A 16,233-nucleotide genomic window follows, 5' to 3' on the forward strand; every position below is an offset into this window, starting at 1 on the left:
AAAGAGCATGAAGAACAGGAATATTTACTGAAAAGAAAGCCTGAGGCCATAAAAATTAATGTAAATTTAGGCCAGGTGGGCAGCAAGATCAAAGCACATTGTGATGTGACTCCCCTGTGATTTGTTGATAGCCTTTGGTAGCTCTTCGTTGAATACACATCTTCTGGTTGCCAGCAGTAGTCAATTTATGACAATTTTTTAAATGATTTACAAAACACACCATCAGTTAAAATGATTTATCTTCATATTCCGTGACACTCATAGTCACTCAATGTTCAGATTGGTTACAATGTCTCATATTGAATAATAATCACAGGTAACCTCATCTACTCAATTATGAACTATTTTGCCAGTTGCAATATTTTATAGTGTCCATTCAGAAGCAAATACTGACTTTATCGACATACATATAAGACAGTAACCTCACAATGTTGATAAAGTGAATCACTCCCACACGCTCAAAAAACTTTACAGAGACATTCACACTGATTTATAGATATTATCATACTGGTGACAAACCGCTGGCTCTTGATATAGGTATTCACACTTTGATTACTGGATGCTGATTCCTTGACTTATGTATTCTAGATATTTATGTAAGTGCATAGAAATAATTATTAAACTTTGTTGTTACATTTTAGTTTTAATAAAAGCAATGTGGAAATTAGTTACAATGACATTATAAATGAACAAGTAATAATTTGATTTATCTAGATGTTGAGTTACTGCAGGTTTAACCAAGTTAGCTGGACTATTTATTTAACACCACATACACTTCTGCTGGGATTTACCTATCTTCGCGCAATATCCGTATCTTCATGCAATATTCTTAGGTTCGTAATTTTCTGAGTTTTCTTAATTTTTTAATTAAACATTATTCTGTTAACCAAATATGTTTAACAGTTCAAAAAAATTAGGGAATGACTCAGTCTTAAAGGCCAAAATAGCCAAAGTATCTTACGGCAAGTAGAAGTTATAATTACCAGTATTTTTTTAAATAGTATGTTTTTGGAAAACATGAAATGCTTGCAAGAAAGTAACTAAAGGGCTTCTAACTGATGTACATTATTTTATAAACCATTACCTTTTGCTCAATGGAAATCTCAATTCCTCATTTTTTAGGAATCTACTACAGGTAATAAGTCATCAAATAAGTTGTTTTAGGTAAACTAACTATTCCTTTTGCAGTTAAGTATCATGAGGGTAGTTTGTAAACTATAATATTTTATGAATAAGACACGAAATAATAAATTAATGATATAGCATATGTATTATATATATATACAGAAAATAATTGTAGATCACGGAGCTAACACGCCCCCCCCCCCCCCTCCCCTTTGCTGCTTTAACATTACTGGTAGGTTTGAACAAAACGTGTTACGGAGATGCTTTGGGAACTCAAATAGGAATCTGTGGAGTGAAAGCAGTTTTCTTTTCAGGAAACACTACTAAGAAAATTTAGAGAACCAGCATTTTAAACTGACTGCTGAACAATTCTGCTCCTGCCAACATTCATTGCACATAAGTACCATGAAGATAAGCTATGAGAAACTAGGACTCATATGGAGGCGTACAGGCAGTCATTTTTCCCCTCACTGTATGTGCGAGGAGTGGAACAGGAGGAAAAATGACAAGTAGTGGTACATGGTACCCTCCGCCATGCAGCTTGTGGTGGCTTGTAGAGTTTCTATGTAGGTATAGACATAAAGCCAATTCCCACCTGCAAACAAAGTTCTGAGAAACTGGTGTGAGGATTGGGAATCTAGATGGTATGTGTGGTGAAACAGACAGTGAGATCTCTACTGTCATGTTGAGGCAGTAAGATCTCTACTGTCATGTTGAAAGTGTACTTTATCACAGAATATTGCATGTTGCCAGTATACACCCTCTGACTATGCCCGTTCATCATTTCTGATAACTTAATAGTAGTCATACCAATGTAGAAGACCGAACAATGTTTACATAACAGCTGGTATATGACATATGTAGCTTCACAGGTGATTCTCCCCTTGATAGCATATGATTTGCCAGTTACAGGGGTGTTGCATGTGGTGGTAGGAGGGTGCATTGGTCAACTCTTACAGAGGGGACAGTGACAGAGGCAGGGGTTACAGGGTAGTACAGGGTAATAATAATAATAATAATAATAGGGGACTAATGACCGCAGCAGTTTGAGTCCCATAGTGCTCAGAGCCATTTTGAATAATAATAATAATAATAATTTTATTGTCATTTGGCCATTACAGCAATAGACAACGTCATATACATACTAAAATACAATTAATAGTTTGAAAGAAACAACAGGTTTCTTGTTAACATTATAGTATTATATTACAGTTGATAAATTCTCTTATGTCATAGAATGGGTGGAGGACTAGCCAGTCATGAATTGTTTGTTTGAATAATTGTTCAGGTAATTCTTGAACAGATTGAGGAAGATTATTAAATAATTTGTACCCCACGATTTCGTAGCTGTTGAGTGACTTTGACAGCCTGTGGTAAGGAATATAGAGGCACCTATTCCTTCTTGTATTGTGGCTGTGTACATTTTCTCTGGTTTTTGTTTCTGGTAATTTCTTCTTCGTATAAATTAGAACATAGTATATGTACAAGTTTATAACAGTCATGATTTTCTGTTCACAGAACAATGGTTTACAGTGTGCCTTATATGCAGAACCAGTAATTATCCTAATAGCTTTTTTTTTTTGCAGTATTAATATGTCATGTACACAGCTAGAGTTCCCCCACAAAATAATTCCATATGTTATTATACTCTGAAAGAATGAAAAATAGGATGTTCTAACATATTTTTCAGGAACACAACCCATAAGTCACCTTAACAGGTAAATAACTCTTGACAATTTACCACTAATATATTGTACATGTTGACCCCAAGATAATTTATCATCAATGTATACCCCCAAAAATTTGACATAACTTGGATCATCTGACAGAAGCTTGTCTCTAAGACTACAGACCATCTGCTGTGTTTTGTTTTCATTCAGCAGGAATCCATTTGCCTTGAACCAATAGGATGCTTGGTCAATTGTCTTTGCTGCACAAGTTTTAAGGCTATTGAAATCCTCACTAGCATGAAGAAATGTTGTATCATCTGCATACAACACAGTGGTGGACTTGATAAATGACGGCAGATCATTTATCATTATCAGGAACAAAAAGGGGCCCAGCACAGATCCCTGCGGAACACCTACCTTGACTTGCTCTATACTCGACATTTCTCTCCCTACACAAACAACTTGCTTACGATTCTGAAGATATGATTTTATTAATTTAAGGCTGTTATGTCTAATGCCATAGAATTCCACTTTTTCTAGGAGCGGCTTATGCTTTACACAGTCAAAAGCTTTGCTTAGATCACAAAATGTGAGTTGAGCATAGCCCTTATCCTCAAACACTTGATGTAAGTATTTGACTACAAAGTCTATAGCATCCACAGTAGACAACTTTTTCCTAAAACCATACTGAGATTCACTAATTATTCCTAATTTTTCAAAATAGACAGATAGCTGTTGGTAAATTACACATTCCAGTATTTTAGATAAAGCTGGGACTATGGAGATTGGTCTGTAACTGCAAGGTGAGTCCATATCTCCCTTTTTATATATTGGAATTACCCTAGCCACTTTGAGTTCTTCGGGAAAATATCCTTCAGATATGCATTTATTTATACAGAATGTTAAGGGGTACACAATATAGTCTATTACTTTCTTTAGTAAATTACAGGATATGTCATATATATCTACACTGTCTGCAGATTTCATCCGTTTTACAATGCTTAGGACATGACTAGGTGAGACCTCGGAGAACATAAACGTACCTGTGTCTGTTGGTGTTCTGCAAACATTTTTAGAAAGTAACTCTGATGAACTGATATCAGGTTTGATTATAGTATTTCCTACATTTTCAACAGATTTAATAAAGAAATCATTGAATTTTTGAGGACTTATATTAATTTTTTTGCTTCTTACATCTTTAGCAACACCATTTATTAATTTCCATGCAGCTTTGCACTTATTTGTGGAATTATCAGTGGTATTGAAATTATGTGCTTTTTTGGCTTCCACGATGGCTTTTTTTATACTCATTCCTGCATTTTATATAGGCTAATCTGGCATGTTCTGTTTTCTGATTGCTACATATATTGTGCAACACCATAACTTGGTTTTTCATACTTGATAATTGTTTAGTGAACCATGAATTTTGTCTGTTTGTAGCCCTGTTTGTAAAGCCTTTGTCAGTTAATTTGCATTTCTTTATGGGGATATTGTCATTAAATTGTGTCAGAAATGTTTTAAAAAATCTCTCAAATAATAGTTTCCCTGAGGTAGGGAAGTAGGTGCACAAGTAGCATCGGATCTGACCAGGATTTTGTAGAGATCAGGGGGGGGGGGGGGGAATCTGTTCTAGATGTGGTGAGAAAAATATCAGACAGAACGGAACTCATTTCAGGATATAATTTTAGGAGGTCATTGTCCTGTCAAAGTAGCTGATTAATACACTCAAGAACGAGGTAGTACAGAATAGCAAGAGATGCACTCCTAAGTTGGTTTTTTTGGAAGAATCAGCAGCCCATGGATTGGACCCGAGAGCCTGGAAAATCTCCTTTTGAACTAGTTTCTCATCCTGGCCAGTAAGTCTCCCTTAACCCAGTGTCTTGGGCAACTTTTCATTCCTGTTTTCTCTTCACCCTTCTGCAAAAAGAAGGAGCCACTGACTCAAAAAGCTTGTGGATTTCCACATTTTTATGTGTTTTCTCCTGCCACCACTTGGTGAGTAGATATTTTGTCTGTCCATATTGTACTGAATGCTACAATTTGTGTGAAAATGAAATGGTGTGTCACATAGGTCCAGTCACAGATAAAGCAAGTGACAGGCTTCAGTTCATTGTCATGATACTTGGAAGATGCAGTCCGTATAATGCTTAAAAATATGAGCAGTCCATCTTAGAATATTGTTCATGTGCTTGTGGAGCGGGGGGGGGGGGGGGGGGGGGGGGGCATACCACATGAAGCTAACAGACGGTATTGTCTACACAAAGGAGAACAGTGTGAATATTCACAGGTTTATTTGACTCATGGGAAAGCATCATAGAAATTCCACAAAAAAAACAGATTGTGAGGCTTGAGTGAAAGGTTGAGAGAGAAAGAGAAAGGGGAATATGAAAGAACATAATTAATGAAGGTAGGGAAAAATAAAATGATATGACTGATCAAGAAATGATGGGGAAATGATTGGAGCATTTGCTTTACTTTTGATAGAAGAAAACTCAATACATTAATTTTTTATGAGGTTTGCAGAAGGAAGTACTTTCAGTTTGTGTGTGTGTGTGTGTGTGTGTGTGTGTGTGTGAAGATCGTTTTGTTTTATGAATTGGATTAAGTAGACTAATTAAATTAAGTGGATAAATTACAATGTACACATAGATAATTAGGTAGTTGTTCTTACTGCACTCTGTATGCAAGTGGAACACAGACAAAAACCCTAATACACTCCTGGAAATTGAAATAAGAACACCGTGAATTCATTGTCCCAGGAAGGGGAAACTTTATTGACACATTCCTGGGGTCAGATACATCACATGATCACACTGACAGAACCACAGGCACATAGACACAGGCAACAGAGCATGCACAATGTCGGCACTAGTACAGTGTATATCCACCTTTCGCAGCAATGCAGGCTGCTATTCTCCCATGGAGACGATCGTAGAGATGCTGGATGTAGTCCTGTGGAACGGCTTGCCATGCCATTTCCACCTGGCACCTCAGTTGGACGAGCGTTCGTGCTGGACGTGCAGACCGCGTGAGACGACGCTTCATCCAGTCCCAAACATGCTCAATGGGGGACAGATCCGGAGATCTTGCTAGCCAGGGTAGTTGACTTACACCTTCTAGAGCACGTTGGGTGGCACGGGATACATGCGGACGTGCATTGTCCTGTTGGAACAGCAAGTTCCCTTGCCGGTCTAGGAATGGTAGAACGATGGGTTCGATGACGGTTTGGATGTACCGTGCACTATTCAGTGTCCCCTCGACGATCACCAGTGGTGTACGGCCAGTGTAGGAGATCGCTCCCCACACCATGATGCCGGGTGTTGGCCCTGTGTGCCTCGGTCGTATGCAGTCCTGATTGTGGCGCTCACCTGCACGGCGCCAAACACGCATACGATCATCATTGGCACCAAGGCAGAAGCGACTCTCATCGCTGAAGACGACACGTCTCCATTCGTCCCTCCATTCACGCCTGTCGCGACACCACTGGAGGCGGGCTGCACGATGTTGGGGCATGAGCGGAAGACGGCCTAACGGTGTGCGGGACCGTAGCCCAGCTTCATGGAGACGGTTGCGAATGGTCCTCGCCGATACCCCAGGAGCAACAGTGTCCCTAATTTGCTGGGAAGTGACGGTGCGGTCCCCTACGGCACTGCGTAGGGTCCTACGGTCTTGGCGTGCATCCGTGCGTCGCTGCGGTCCGGTCCCAGGTCGACGGGCACGTGCACCTTCCGCCGACCACTGGCGACAACATCGATGTACTGTGGAGACCTCACGCCCCACGTGTTGAGCAATTCGGCGGTACGTCCACCCGGCCTCCTGCATGCCCACTATACGCCCTCGCTCAAAGTCCGTCAACTGCACATACGGTTCACGTCCACGCTGTCGCGGCATGCTACCAGTGTTAAAGACTGCGATGGAGCTCCGTATGCCACGGCAAACTGGCTGACACTGACGGCGGCGGTGCACAAATGCTGCGCAGCTAGCGCCATTCGACGGCCAACACCGCGGTTCCTGGTGTGTCCGCTGTGCCATGCGTGTGATCATTGCTTGTACAGCCCTCTCGCAGTGTCCGGAGCAAGTATGGTGGGTCTGACACACCGGTGTCAATGTGTTCTTTTTTCCATTTCCAGGAGTGTATGTTGTACAATACTAAGTACTTTCTACTATACACTTCACAGTGGATTGCACAGTGTGTGTTTAGATTAGATTTTATAATAGTAATTCAGTTTTACATTTATTCTGTTCATTCACTGTTCACCACTGTTTCTAAAATGTTGTGTACAATATCACACATCATTAACTACCACCACAGCACTATAACATTTTGCTATAATGCTATTCTGAAATCAAATCACCATTTTCTGTATCATTGTATGGTGGATCTCCTTGTTGACAGCAGAAGTAGATGTAGTAGCTGCCCAAAAATAGCCATTCTACAGTGACAGTGATGGTGATGTCTTTCCCTCCATGCAGAAGGCGTAGATGATGATATGGCATCCATAACAGTGGTGTCTGCTTGTTTGTCGACAAAATCAACCTGAAAAATCAATCAAAATTAATTTCATTCGATGTGTATATCCATATGAAATATGCATTCCATCCTCTTTGTACTGATTTCATTTATTTATTTATTTATTTGTAAATTCACAAACATTCTTATTCAAAGCTAATTTGTGTCCCACTTGATTTATTTTCTTTTCTTCTCTAAGATTATCCTTCACCAGGGAGCCAAATTATCAATTTTCACTGATAAGATGAATATTCTGTTTCTCTTAATGTATTTCTGTAGAACTGTGTGTACATAATAGACTCCACTGGTATAAATTGTGGGAAAAGCCAATAACATGAAATAATTCCTCTCTGACACAGATTGTCTTTAATACTTTAAGAATTACTGGTGGTATGCCTTTTTTTTTTTTTTTTTAATTTGCACAATTTTTTTATCATTGACACAGAGGATTTCCCAGAAAGACAAACTTCCTCCTGTAGTAGAAATATTTCATTAATAAGTCAGTCAGAACAGTTGCCATTTGTTTCTACAGAAATTTGTAAATAAATTTTCTTTGGTTTTTAATCTCATAAAATTCCAAACCTCTAAGTTAACATAAATTTCTTTCTCTCTTGCTTCATCTTCAACTTCAACATTATAACTTCAGTTTTGTAAAATAAATAAATTTATTCAAAATAATAAAACTTTGTTCTAAAATCCTCTTGGAAACAAACTCATATTCATTCCTAATTTCTTCTTCTCTTTACAGATAATTGATGTTACAAATGGCCAACTTCAATATAATACGAGCATGAATTGTATCTTTTGACAGACAGATAAATTTGAACATTTCTTTTACCTTGCATTAGTTGATTGGTTTACAGTAAATAGATATTATTTCATTTTTTATTTTTACAATTAAGACCAAAGGATATTTTGCAAATGCTGCTGCCAGCTTGTCACTGTCATTTGCCGTTACCAAACAGACTGAGTTGTCTGATACTGCAAAGGTCACCTTCTGTGAAGAAGATGATATTACATTGTCACAAATACCATTAACTTCACATGAAACAAAGAAATGCATACCTTCATGAATATATTGAAACATAAATATTCTAAATACTTCAAAATATAAATTCGTGAACGCTTACTGCCTGTTATCACGCAGTGGAATAGATAGCAGTGTTACTAACAGTAATTTGTATTACAGCTGTTTTGTACTAAAGGTCCCATTAACTATTAGACTGCATGGAAGGTCTGGCCACATAATAAAACCACATAAATTAAGTATATTTTACCCTTTGAATGGCATGTTTGGAAGTGCTGAAAATGATCTTCTTTTCTATATTAAAGTCATATGATTAGTACTTCTGCACATAATGAACTTTATAAATTCTTTAAGCTTTTTCTAAAAATTAAAAATCTATAAATGTGTCTTCTATACTGATAAAGTATTTGCACTAATGAAAATCATTTTAAAATTTTGTAAGGTGTTATTCTAATTGTACATACATTTGATAGTTTTCTTTCTTTACAGTTGATGTTCGTTTGCCTATCACTGTGGAAACTATCATGCAGAATATACTTCTAGTTGTTTTTGCAATCCTGTTTATATGTGTTGTCTTTCCATGGTTTTTCGTGGCAGTTATTGTACTGGGTGTAGTCTACCATTTGATAAGTAAGATATTCAGGTGAGTATGCTGTGAAACTATATACCTAGAATTGTCATACATTTCATAGAATTAATGTTTTGTAAACATTGGTAATTTAATTTTTGTGTTTTTAAGGTCTGCCATTCGTGATATCAAACGCTTAGATGCAGTTACACGGTCACCAGTTCTCAGTGCTATTGGCTCAACTGTTAGTGGTTTAAGCACAATACATGCATTTGCAAAAGAAGGCATATTTATTTCAAAGTGAGTAAGAAAGGAGTCAAGAAGTGCTCATTTAAGAATATACATAAGAATTTTATGACATGTATTTGTCAGAAACATTGATTCACTTTGAATATTGACAATTTCTTGTGTTTACCCAGTTAACTCCTAGAAAATAAAAGATATTCAAACTGTGATAAATGAACTGTCACTAAACCAAAGATATCAATCTAAAAATGAGATAGAAAAGAATTTACTAAATTTGCATCTTGTGCTATCAAACACTCAACATTTATCACATTCCCATTGATTTAAGTGGATGTTGAAAATCCTGTATACTGCTTTGATCTCTTCTCATATTTTTCAAAAATCTTTTCATATTCAAAAACATGTATTCTTGGCAAGGATTTGACCTTGGAAGTCTCATGGATCATGTCAAAAGTTTTCCTAGCAGATCTGTTCAGTTTAATCCAAAATTTGCTGGTACAGGGGTATAACATTGAAAAATGGTTCCCTGCATATTGACTCTTGATGCTAGTACAAAACAAACACACACACACACACACACACACACACACACACACACCACATTCCCTTCATTTGCTCAATCCAAAGAATCAGAACAATATGAGTCAAGTCATATTCTTCAGGTAGTATTCCACTCTGACAATGTTATCTATTGAGAGTATATTTGGCAACAGAATAGCCTTCCACCCTGCACTGAACAGTGACTTGTAGAGTACATATGTAGGTATAGAAGTAATACTGATCTACAGGTAAAGACAATAAGCTATGAATTTATAAAGATAGCATAAAACCTATTCTCCACACTTCACTTACTATTCCTGAAAAGCATTAAACTTAATGTATCCAGCTATTGAAATACAATATCAAAATTTGCCCTTTGGGCTCAATACATATGACAGCGTAAAAGGGTCTGGAATTTCATACTGTTCTTCACTGCACTTGTTGCTGATGAGAAACTACACACTGCCGCCTGTCTTCCTCCTGTTGTCTACAGTTCTGAATATGAAAAGCTTTCCAGTGGACTCAAAGAACCTATGTGTGGTTTGTGTTCTCATATTGTCAGCACATTGGGTCTGGCTTCCCCATTAATTTTTAATAAATGCACGTGTGTCTAGTTTTATGTTAGATACAATTACACCAAATTATTTATAGTTATCATACAATAATTTGAAACAGTATTGACAATGATTTAACTGATCATTGTAAGTGCAACTATGCATGTATAGTGGTCAAACTCTACATCTTTTTCACCTAATTTCTTTAAAGTTAACTTTCTTGTAATAAGTGCTACTAATGCTAATCATTAACCATTAAACTTAAATTATTGAATTTAGTACATCATAAAACTTTTGTCAGTAGCATATAGATGCACCATGTGTTAGGCATAATAACATTTTAAATGGTAATATGCATTCCATAACCTAGGGTGGAGTAAATGTATGTATGTTCTGATGAAACGTAGGAACCTAACTGCAGCTTTTATTTGATAACACACAGTTATTTCATAACAAACAGTTATTACAGATATTTTGACAATAATAAATGTATTTTTTTAAATATTTTTGTTAATTTTACAGATTTGTCCAACTTTTTGATGAAAATTCAACATGTTCTTTCCTGAGCATGGTTTCCATGAGATGGCTTGCTGTCAGAATTGATAGTTTAGCAGGTATACTGAGATGCAGCTTTCATTTTTTATACATATAAATTTAGACTTCTTAGTCATCAACATCAACATTCACTGCAGTACTGTATGTTGTCTACCTTTTTAAGTAATTTTGTTTAATTGGATTGATAAAAAATATACTCACTAAGCAGTAGCACAACACACACATAAAAGATTGTTGAATTGGCAGGCTGTCAGAGCTAGTGGCTCCCTCTTCAGGCAGAAGGGTTGAAGGGTAAGGAAGCAGGATGAAGGAAAAGGTCTGGAGAGGTCTAGAAAAAGAGGTAGATTTGGCGAAAGTCGCCCAGAACTGTGGGTCTGGGGACACTTACCATACGGGATGAGAAGGAAAGACTAATTGTTGGGGACTATATCAGATGACATTTGAAAACCTGAGAGCTTAAAGGTGAAGACAGGGTAATATGCAAGTCAGAGATTACTACTAAAATATTGTGCACAAATTAATAAGAGTGAGAAGCTAAGTGCATTGTATGTAACAAAGGTGGGAGGGGGTGGTGTAAAATAGATGGGAAAGGCAATGAAAAATGTAGAAAACTAAATGGATTGAAGCAAAGAGTAGTTATAGTGAAGAAAACCTGAGACAGAAGAAATTAACCTAAATTAAGGCCAAGTGGGTGGCGAGAACCAAGGACATGTTGTAGTGCTAGTTCCCACCTGTCGAGTTCTGAGGGACTGGTGTCTGGGGGAAGAATCCAGATGGCGCGTGTGGTGAAACAAGTGCCAAGGTCACGAATGTCATGTTGTAGAGCATGCTCTGTAACAGGATATTGAGAGTTGCCAGTATATACCCTCTGCCTATGCCCATTCATCCTAATTGATAATTTGGTGGTAGTCATGCCCATGCAGAAGGCTGAACAGTGTTTTCATAATAGCTGGTATATGGCAAGTGTCATTTCGCAGGTGGCTCTTCCTTTTATAGTATATGTTTTGCCAGTTACAGGGCTATTATAGGTGGTGGTAGGAGGGTGTGTAGGGCAAGTCTTGCAGCTGGGATGGTCACAGGGATAGGAGCCATAGGGTCCGCCGCTCGTGGTCTCGCGGTAACGTTCTCGCTTCCCGGGCACGGGGTTCCGGGTTCGATTCCCGGTGGGGTCAGGGATTTTCACCTGCCTCGAGATGACTGGGTGTTTGTGTTGTCCTCATCATTTCATCATCATCCAAGAAAGTGGCGAAATTGGACTGAGCAAAGGTTGGGAAATTGTACGGGCGCTGATAACCACGCAGTTGAGCGCCCCACAAACCAAACATCATCATCATCATCATCAGGAGCCATAGGTAAGGGAGATGGGTACAGAAGGAGCTTTGGGTCTGACAAGAATATTGCGGAGATTGGGATAATGATGGAAAGCTATTCTAGTTGTGGTGGGCAGAATTCCAGACAGAATGGATCTCATTTCAGGGCATGATTTTAGGAAGTCATGGCCCTGTCGAAGTAGCTGATTAACACATTCCAGACCAGGATAATACTGAGTCACCAGTGGTGTGCTCTTAAGCTGTTTTGTGTAGGGATCAGCAGTATCAGGATTAGATGTTATGGCCTTAGAAATCTGCTTGTTAACTAGGCTGGTGGGGTAATTATGTGTAGTGAAAGTTGAGGCCAACATCAAATTAGAACAACATGCCACCCTCCACCTCAAAAAACTATTCAATCTCCTGGTTTCCCACCTCCGGAAAGGCAACTCACTCACCCTTCACAACCTTTCCAGCAAACCTCAACCTCCTCTCATTGCACACAAACCCAGTCTCTCCCATCTACTCAATCTCCCACTTCCAGCTCCACTCCCTCCAAAACCTCAAAATTCCAATCAACACAATCTGGAACCACAACATCCTAATTCAGTTGTTAACCTTTCCTCCAAACCTCTCTCCCAATCCAAAACCTCTGTCCTATCCAAAGGCCTCACCTACAGCCCCACTCCCAGATTCAACCAAACAGTCCTAGTCAAAGATTTACTGCCCTACACTCGTACTCTCTGCTGGAAATATCACTTTGCCACGAAGAAAAATGATCCTAATCCTACTCCTAATGATCCAACTCCCCAAGACACTAACCAAATTGAACCCTGCCTGGAAAAGTTCCATCCTCCGTCACAGCGGGACCCACCTCCTCTTCCTCAAAATCACCCTTTCCAAACCTTCCAGGAATTTCTGACTTCCAGCCTTGCTTCTCAATCCTTCTTAAAAAACCTTAATCCTACTCCCAACACCACCACTGCTGAAGCCCAAGCTATCCGTGATCTGAAGGCTGACCGATCCATCGTCATTCTTCCGGCGGACAAGGGTTCCACGACCGTGGTACTTGATCGTCGGGAGTATGTGGCTGAGGGACTGCGTCAGCTTTCAGACAACACTACATACAAAGTTTGCCAAGGTAATCCCATTCCCGATGTCCAGGCGGAGCTTCAAGGAATCTTCAGAACCTTAGGCCCCCTACAAAACCTTTCACCTGACTCCATCAACCTCCTGACCCCACCGACACCCCGCACCCCTACCTTCTACCTTCTTCCTAAAATTCACAAACCCAATCATCCCGGCCGCCCCATTGTAGCTGGTTACCAAGCCCCCACAGAACGTATCTCTGCCTACGTAGATCAACACCTTCAACCCATTACATGCAGTCTCCCATCCTTCATCAAAGACACCAACCACTTTCTCGAACGCTTGGAATCCTTACCCAGTCTATTACCCCCGGAAACCATCCTTGTAACCATTGATGCCACTTCCTTATACACAAATATTCTGCACGTCCAGGGCCTTGCTGCGATGGAGCACTTCCTTTCACGCCGATCACCTGCCACCCTACCTAAAACCTCTTTCCTCATTACCTTAGCCAGCTTCATCCTGACCCACAACTTCTTCACTTTTGAAGGCCAGACATACCAACAATTAAAGGGAACAGCCATGGGTACCAGGATGACCCCCTCGTATGCCAACCTATTCATGGGTCACTTAGAGGAAGCCTTCTTGGTTACCCAGGCCTGCCAACCCAAAGTTTGGTACAGATTTATTGATGACATCTTCATGATCTGGACTCACAGTGAAGAAGAATCCAGAATTTCCTCTCCAACCTCAACTCCTTTGGTTCCATCAGATTCACCTGGTCCTACTCCAAATCCCATGCCACTTTCCTTGACGTTGACCTCCATCTGTCCAATGGCCAGCTTCACACGTCCGTCCACATCAAACCCACCAACAAGCAACAGTAGCTCCATTATGACAGCTGCCACCCATTCCACATCAAACAGTCCCTTCCCTACAGCCTAGGTCTTCGTGGCAAACGAATTTGCTCCAGTCCGGAATCCCTGAACCATTACACCAACAACATGAAAACAGCTCTCACATCCCGCAACTACCCTCCCAACCTGGTAGAGAAGCAAATAACCAGAGCCACTTCCTCATCCCCTCAAACCCAGAACCTCCCTCAGAAGAACCACAAAAGTGCCCCACTTGTGACAGGATACTTTCTGGGACTGGACCAGACTCTGAATGTGGCTCTCCAGCAGGGATACGACTTCCTCAAATCCTGCCCTGAAATGAGAACCATCCTTCATGAAATCCTCCCCACTCCACCAAGAGTGTCTTTCCGCCATCCACCTAACCTTCGTAACCTCTTAGTTCATCCGTATGAAATCCCCAAACCACCTTCCTTACCCTCTGGCTCCTACCCTTGTAACCGCCCGCGGTGTAAAACCTGTCCAATGCACCCTCCCACCACCACCTACTCCAGTCCTGTAACCCGGAAGGTGTACACGATCAAAGGCAGAGCCACGTGTGAAAGCACCCACGTGATTTACCAACTGACCTGCCTACACTGTGAAACTTTCTATGTGGGAATGACCAGCAACAAACTGTCCATTCGCATGAATGGACACAGGCAGACAGTGTTTGTTGGTAACGAGGATCACCCTGTGGCTAAACATGCCTTGGTGCACGGCCAGCACATCTTGGCACAGTGTTACACCGTCCGGGTTATCTGGATACTTCCCACTAACACCAACCTGTCAGAACTCCGGAGATGGGAATTTGCCCTTCAGTATATCCTCTCTTCTCGTTATCCGCCAGGCCTCAACCTCCGCTAATTTCAAATTGCCGCCGCTCATACCTCACCTGTCTTTCAACAACATGTTTGCCTCTGTACTTCCGCCTCGACCGACATCTCTGCCCAAACTCTTTGCATTTACAAATGTCTGCTTGTGTCTGTGTATGTGCGGATGGATATGTGGTGTGTGTGCGAGTGTATATCTGTCCTTTTTTCCCCCTAAGGTAAGTCTTTCTACTCCCGGGATTGGAATGACTCCTTAACCTCTCCCTTAAAACCCACATCCTTTCATCTTTCCCTCTCCTTCCCTCTTTCCTGATGAAGCAACCATTGGTTGCGAAAGCTTGAATTTTGTGTGTATGTATGTGTTTGTTTGTGTATCTATCGACCTGCCAGTGCTTTCGTATGGTAAGTCACATCATCTTTGTTTTTAAATATATTTTTCCCACGTGTAATGTTTCCCTCTATTATATTCATATCATCAATTAAATAATTTTATCAATAATTGATTGTTTTCTTTTTTAAGTAATTTATAGTTTTCAACAGTATTTCTATGGAGAGGAATGTCCACAACAAAATAGTGACCACTCAGCATTGAACATTTCTCCCTATTATAGTTATCTTACTCACAACATGACCTTACAGACCCATAATCGTACAAAGTGTACATCTTTGCTTGTGCCATTTGCTGATAGGTGGCGACAATGGTAAGTAGCAGTCGAAAGAAACAGATCACATACATCAGGCAGTTAGCTTGGACCTTGGTCAACATAGCCTCATTCAAACATTAGTCAATATGTGTCTGCATCATAAAGTTGTTCTTAATTGATATGTCAGTTTACGAACCTAATTCTCATCATTTGCGTGAGGTGTTACTGTTTTGTTTCACTATGAAGAAAGGAGCAGTTGAGTCTCACCGAGCGAGGTGGCGCAGTGGTTAGCACACTGGACTCGCATTCGGGAGGACGACGGTTCAATCCCGTCTCCGGCCATCCTGATTTAGGTTTTCCGTGATTTCCATAAATCGTTTCAGGCAAATGCCGGGATGGTTCCTTTGAAAGGGCACGGCCGATTTCCTTCCCAATCCTTCCGTAACCCGAGCTTGCGCTCCGTCTCTAATGACCTCGTTGTCGACGAGACGTTAAACACTAACCACCACCACCAGCTGAGACTCATCAAATGCTCTCAAGTACGTATGGTAACGACGCTATTAGTGGAAGAACGTGTCGTGAGTGGTTTCAACATTTCAAGAACGGTGATTTTAACGTTGTAGACCGGCATAGTGGCGGAAGAGAGAATGTTTTTGAAGATGCAGAATTGGA

At 40.1% G+C, this 16,233-nt stretch overlaps 1 protein-coding gene across 6 annotated transcripts in view; it reads left to right on the top strand.

The window, feature by feature from the left end:
* The window catches only part of LOC126253797 (ATP-binding cassette sub-family C member 5-like), a 546,227-nt gene that overhangs the window by 415,259 nt on the left and 114,735 nt on the right, over positions 1 to 16,233 (top strand). For all 6 annotated transcript variants that reach the window (XM_049955254.1, XM_049955255.1, XM_049955256.1 and 3 more), the window contains 3 exons: positions 8,822 to 8,975; positions 9,072 to 9,200; positions 10,763 to 10,854. In XM_049955254.1, coding sequence (XP_049811211.1) covers positions 8,822 to 8,975; positions 9,072 to 9,200; positions 10,763 to 10,854 — 375 coding nt within the window. The remainder of the gene's footprint in view (positions 1 to 8,821; positions 8,976 to 9,071; positions 9,201 to 10,762; positions 10,855 to 16,233) is intronic.

This window comes from Schistocerca nitens, chromosome 1, assembly GCF_023898315.1.
Source record: "Schistocerca nitens isolate TAMUIC-IGC-003100 chromosome 1, iqSchNite1.1, whole genome shotgun sequence".
Lineage (NCBI taxonomy): Eukaryota > Metazoa > Arthropoda > Insecta > Orthoptera > Acrididae > Schistocerca > Schistocerca nitens.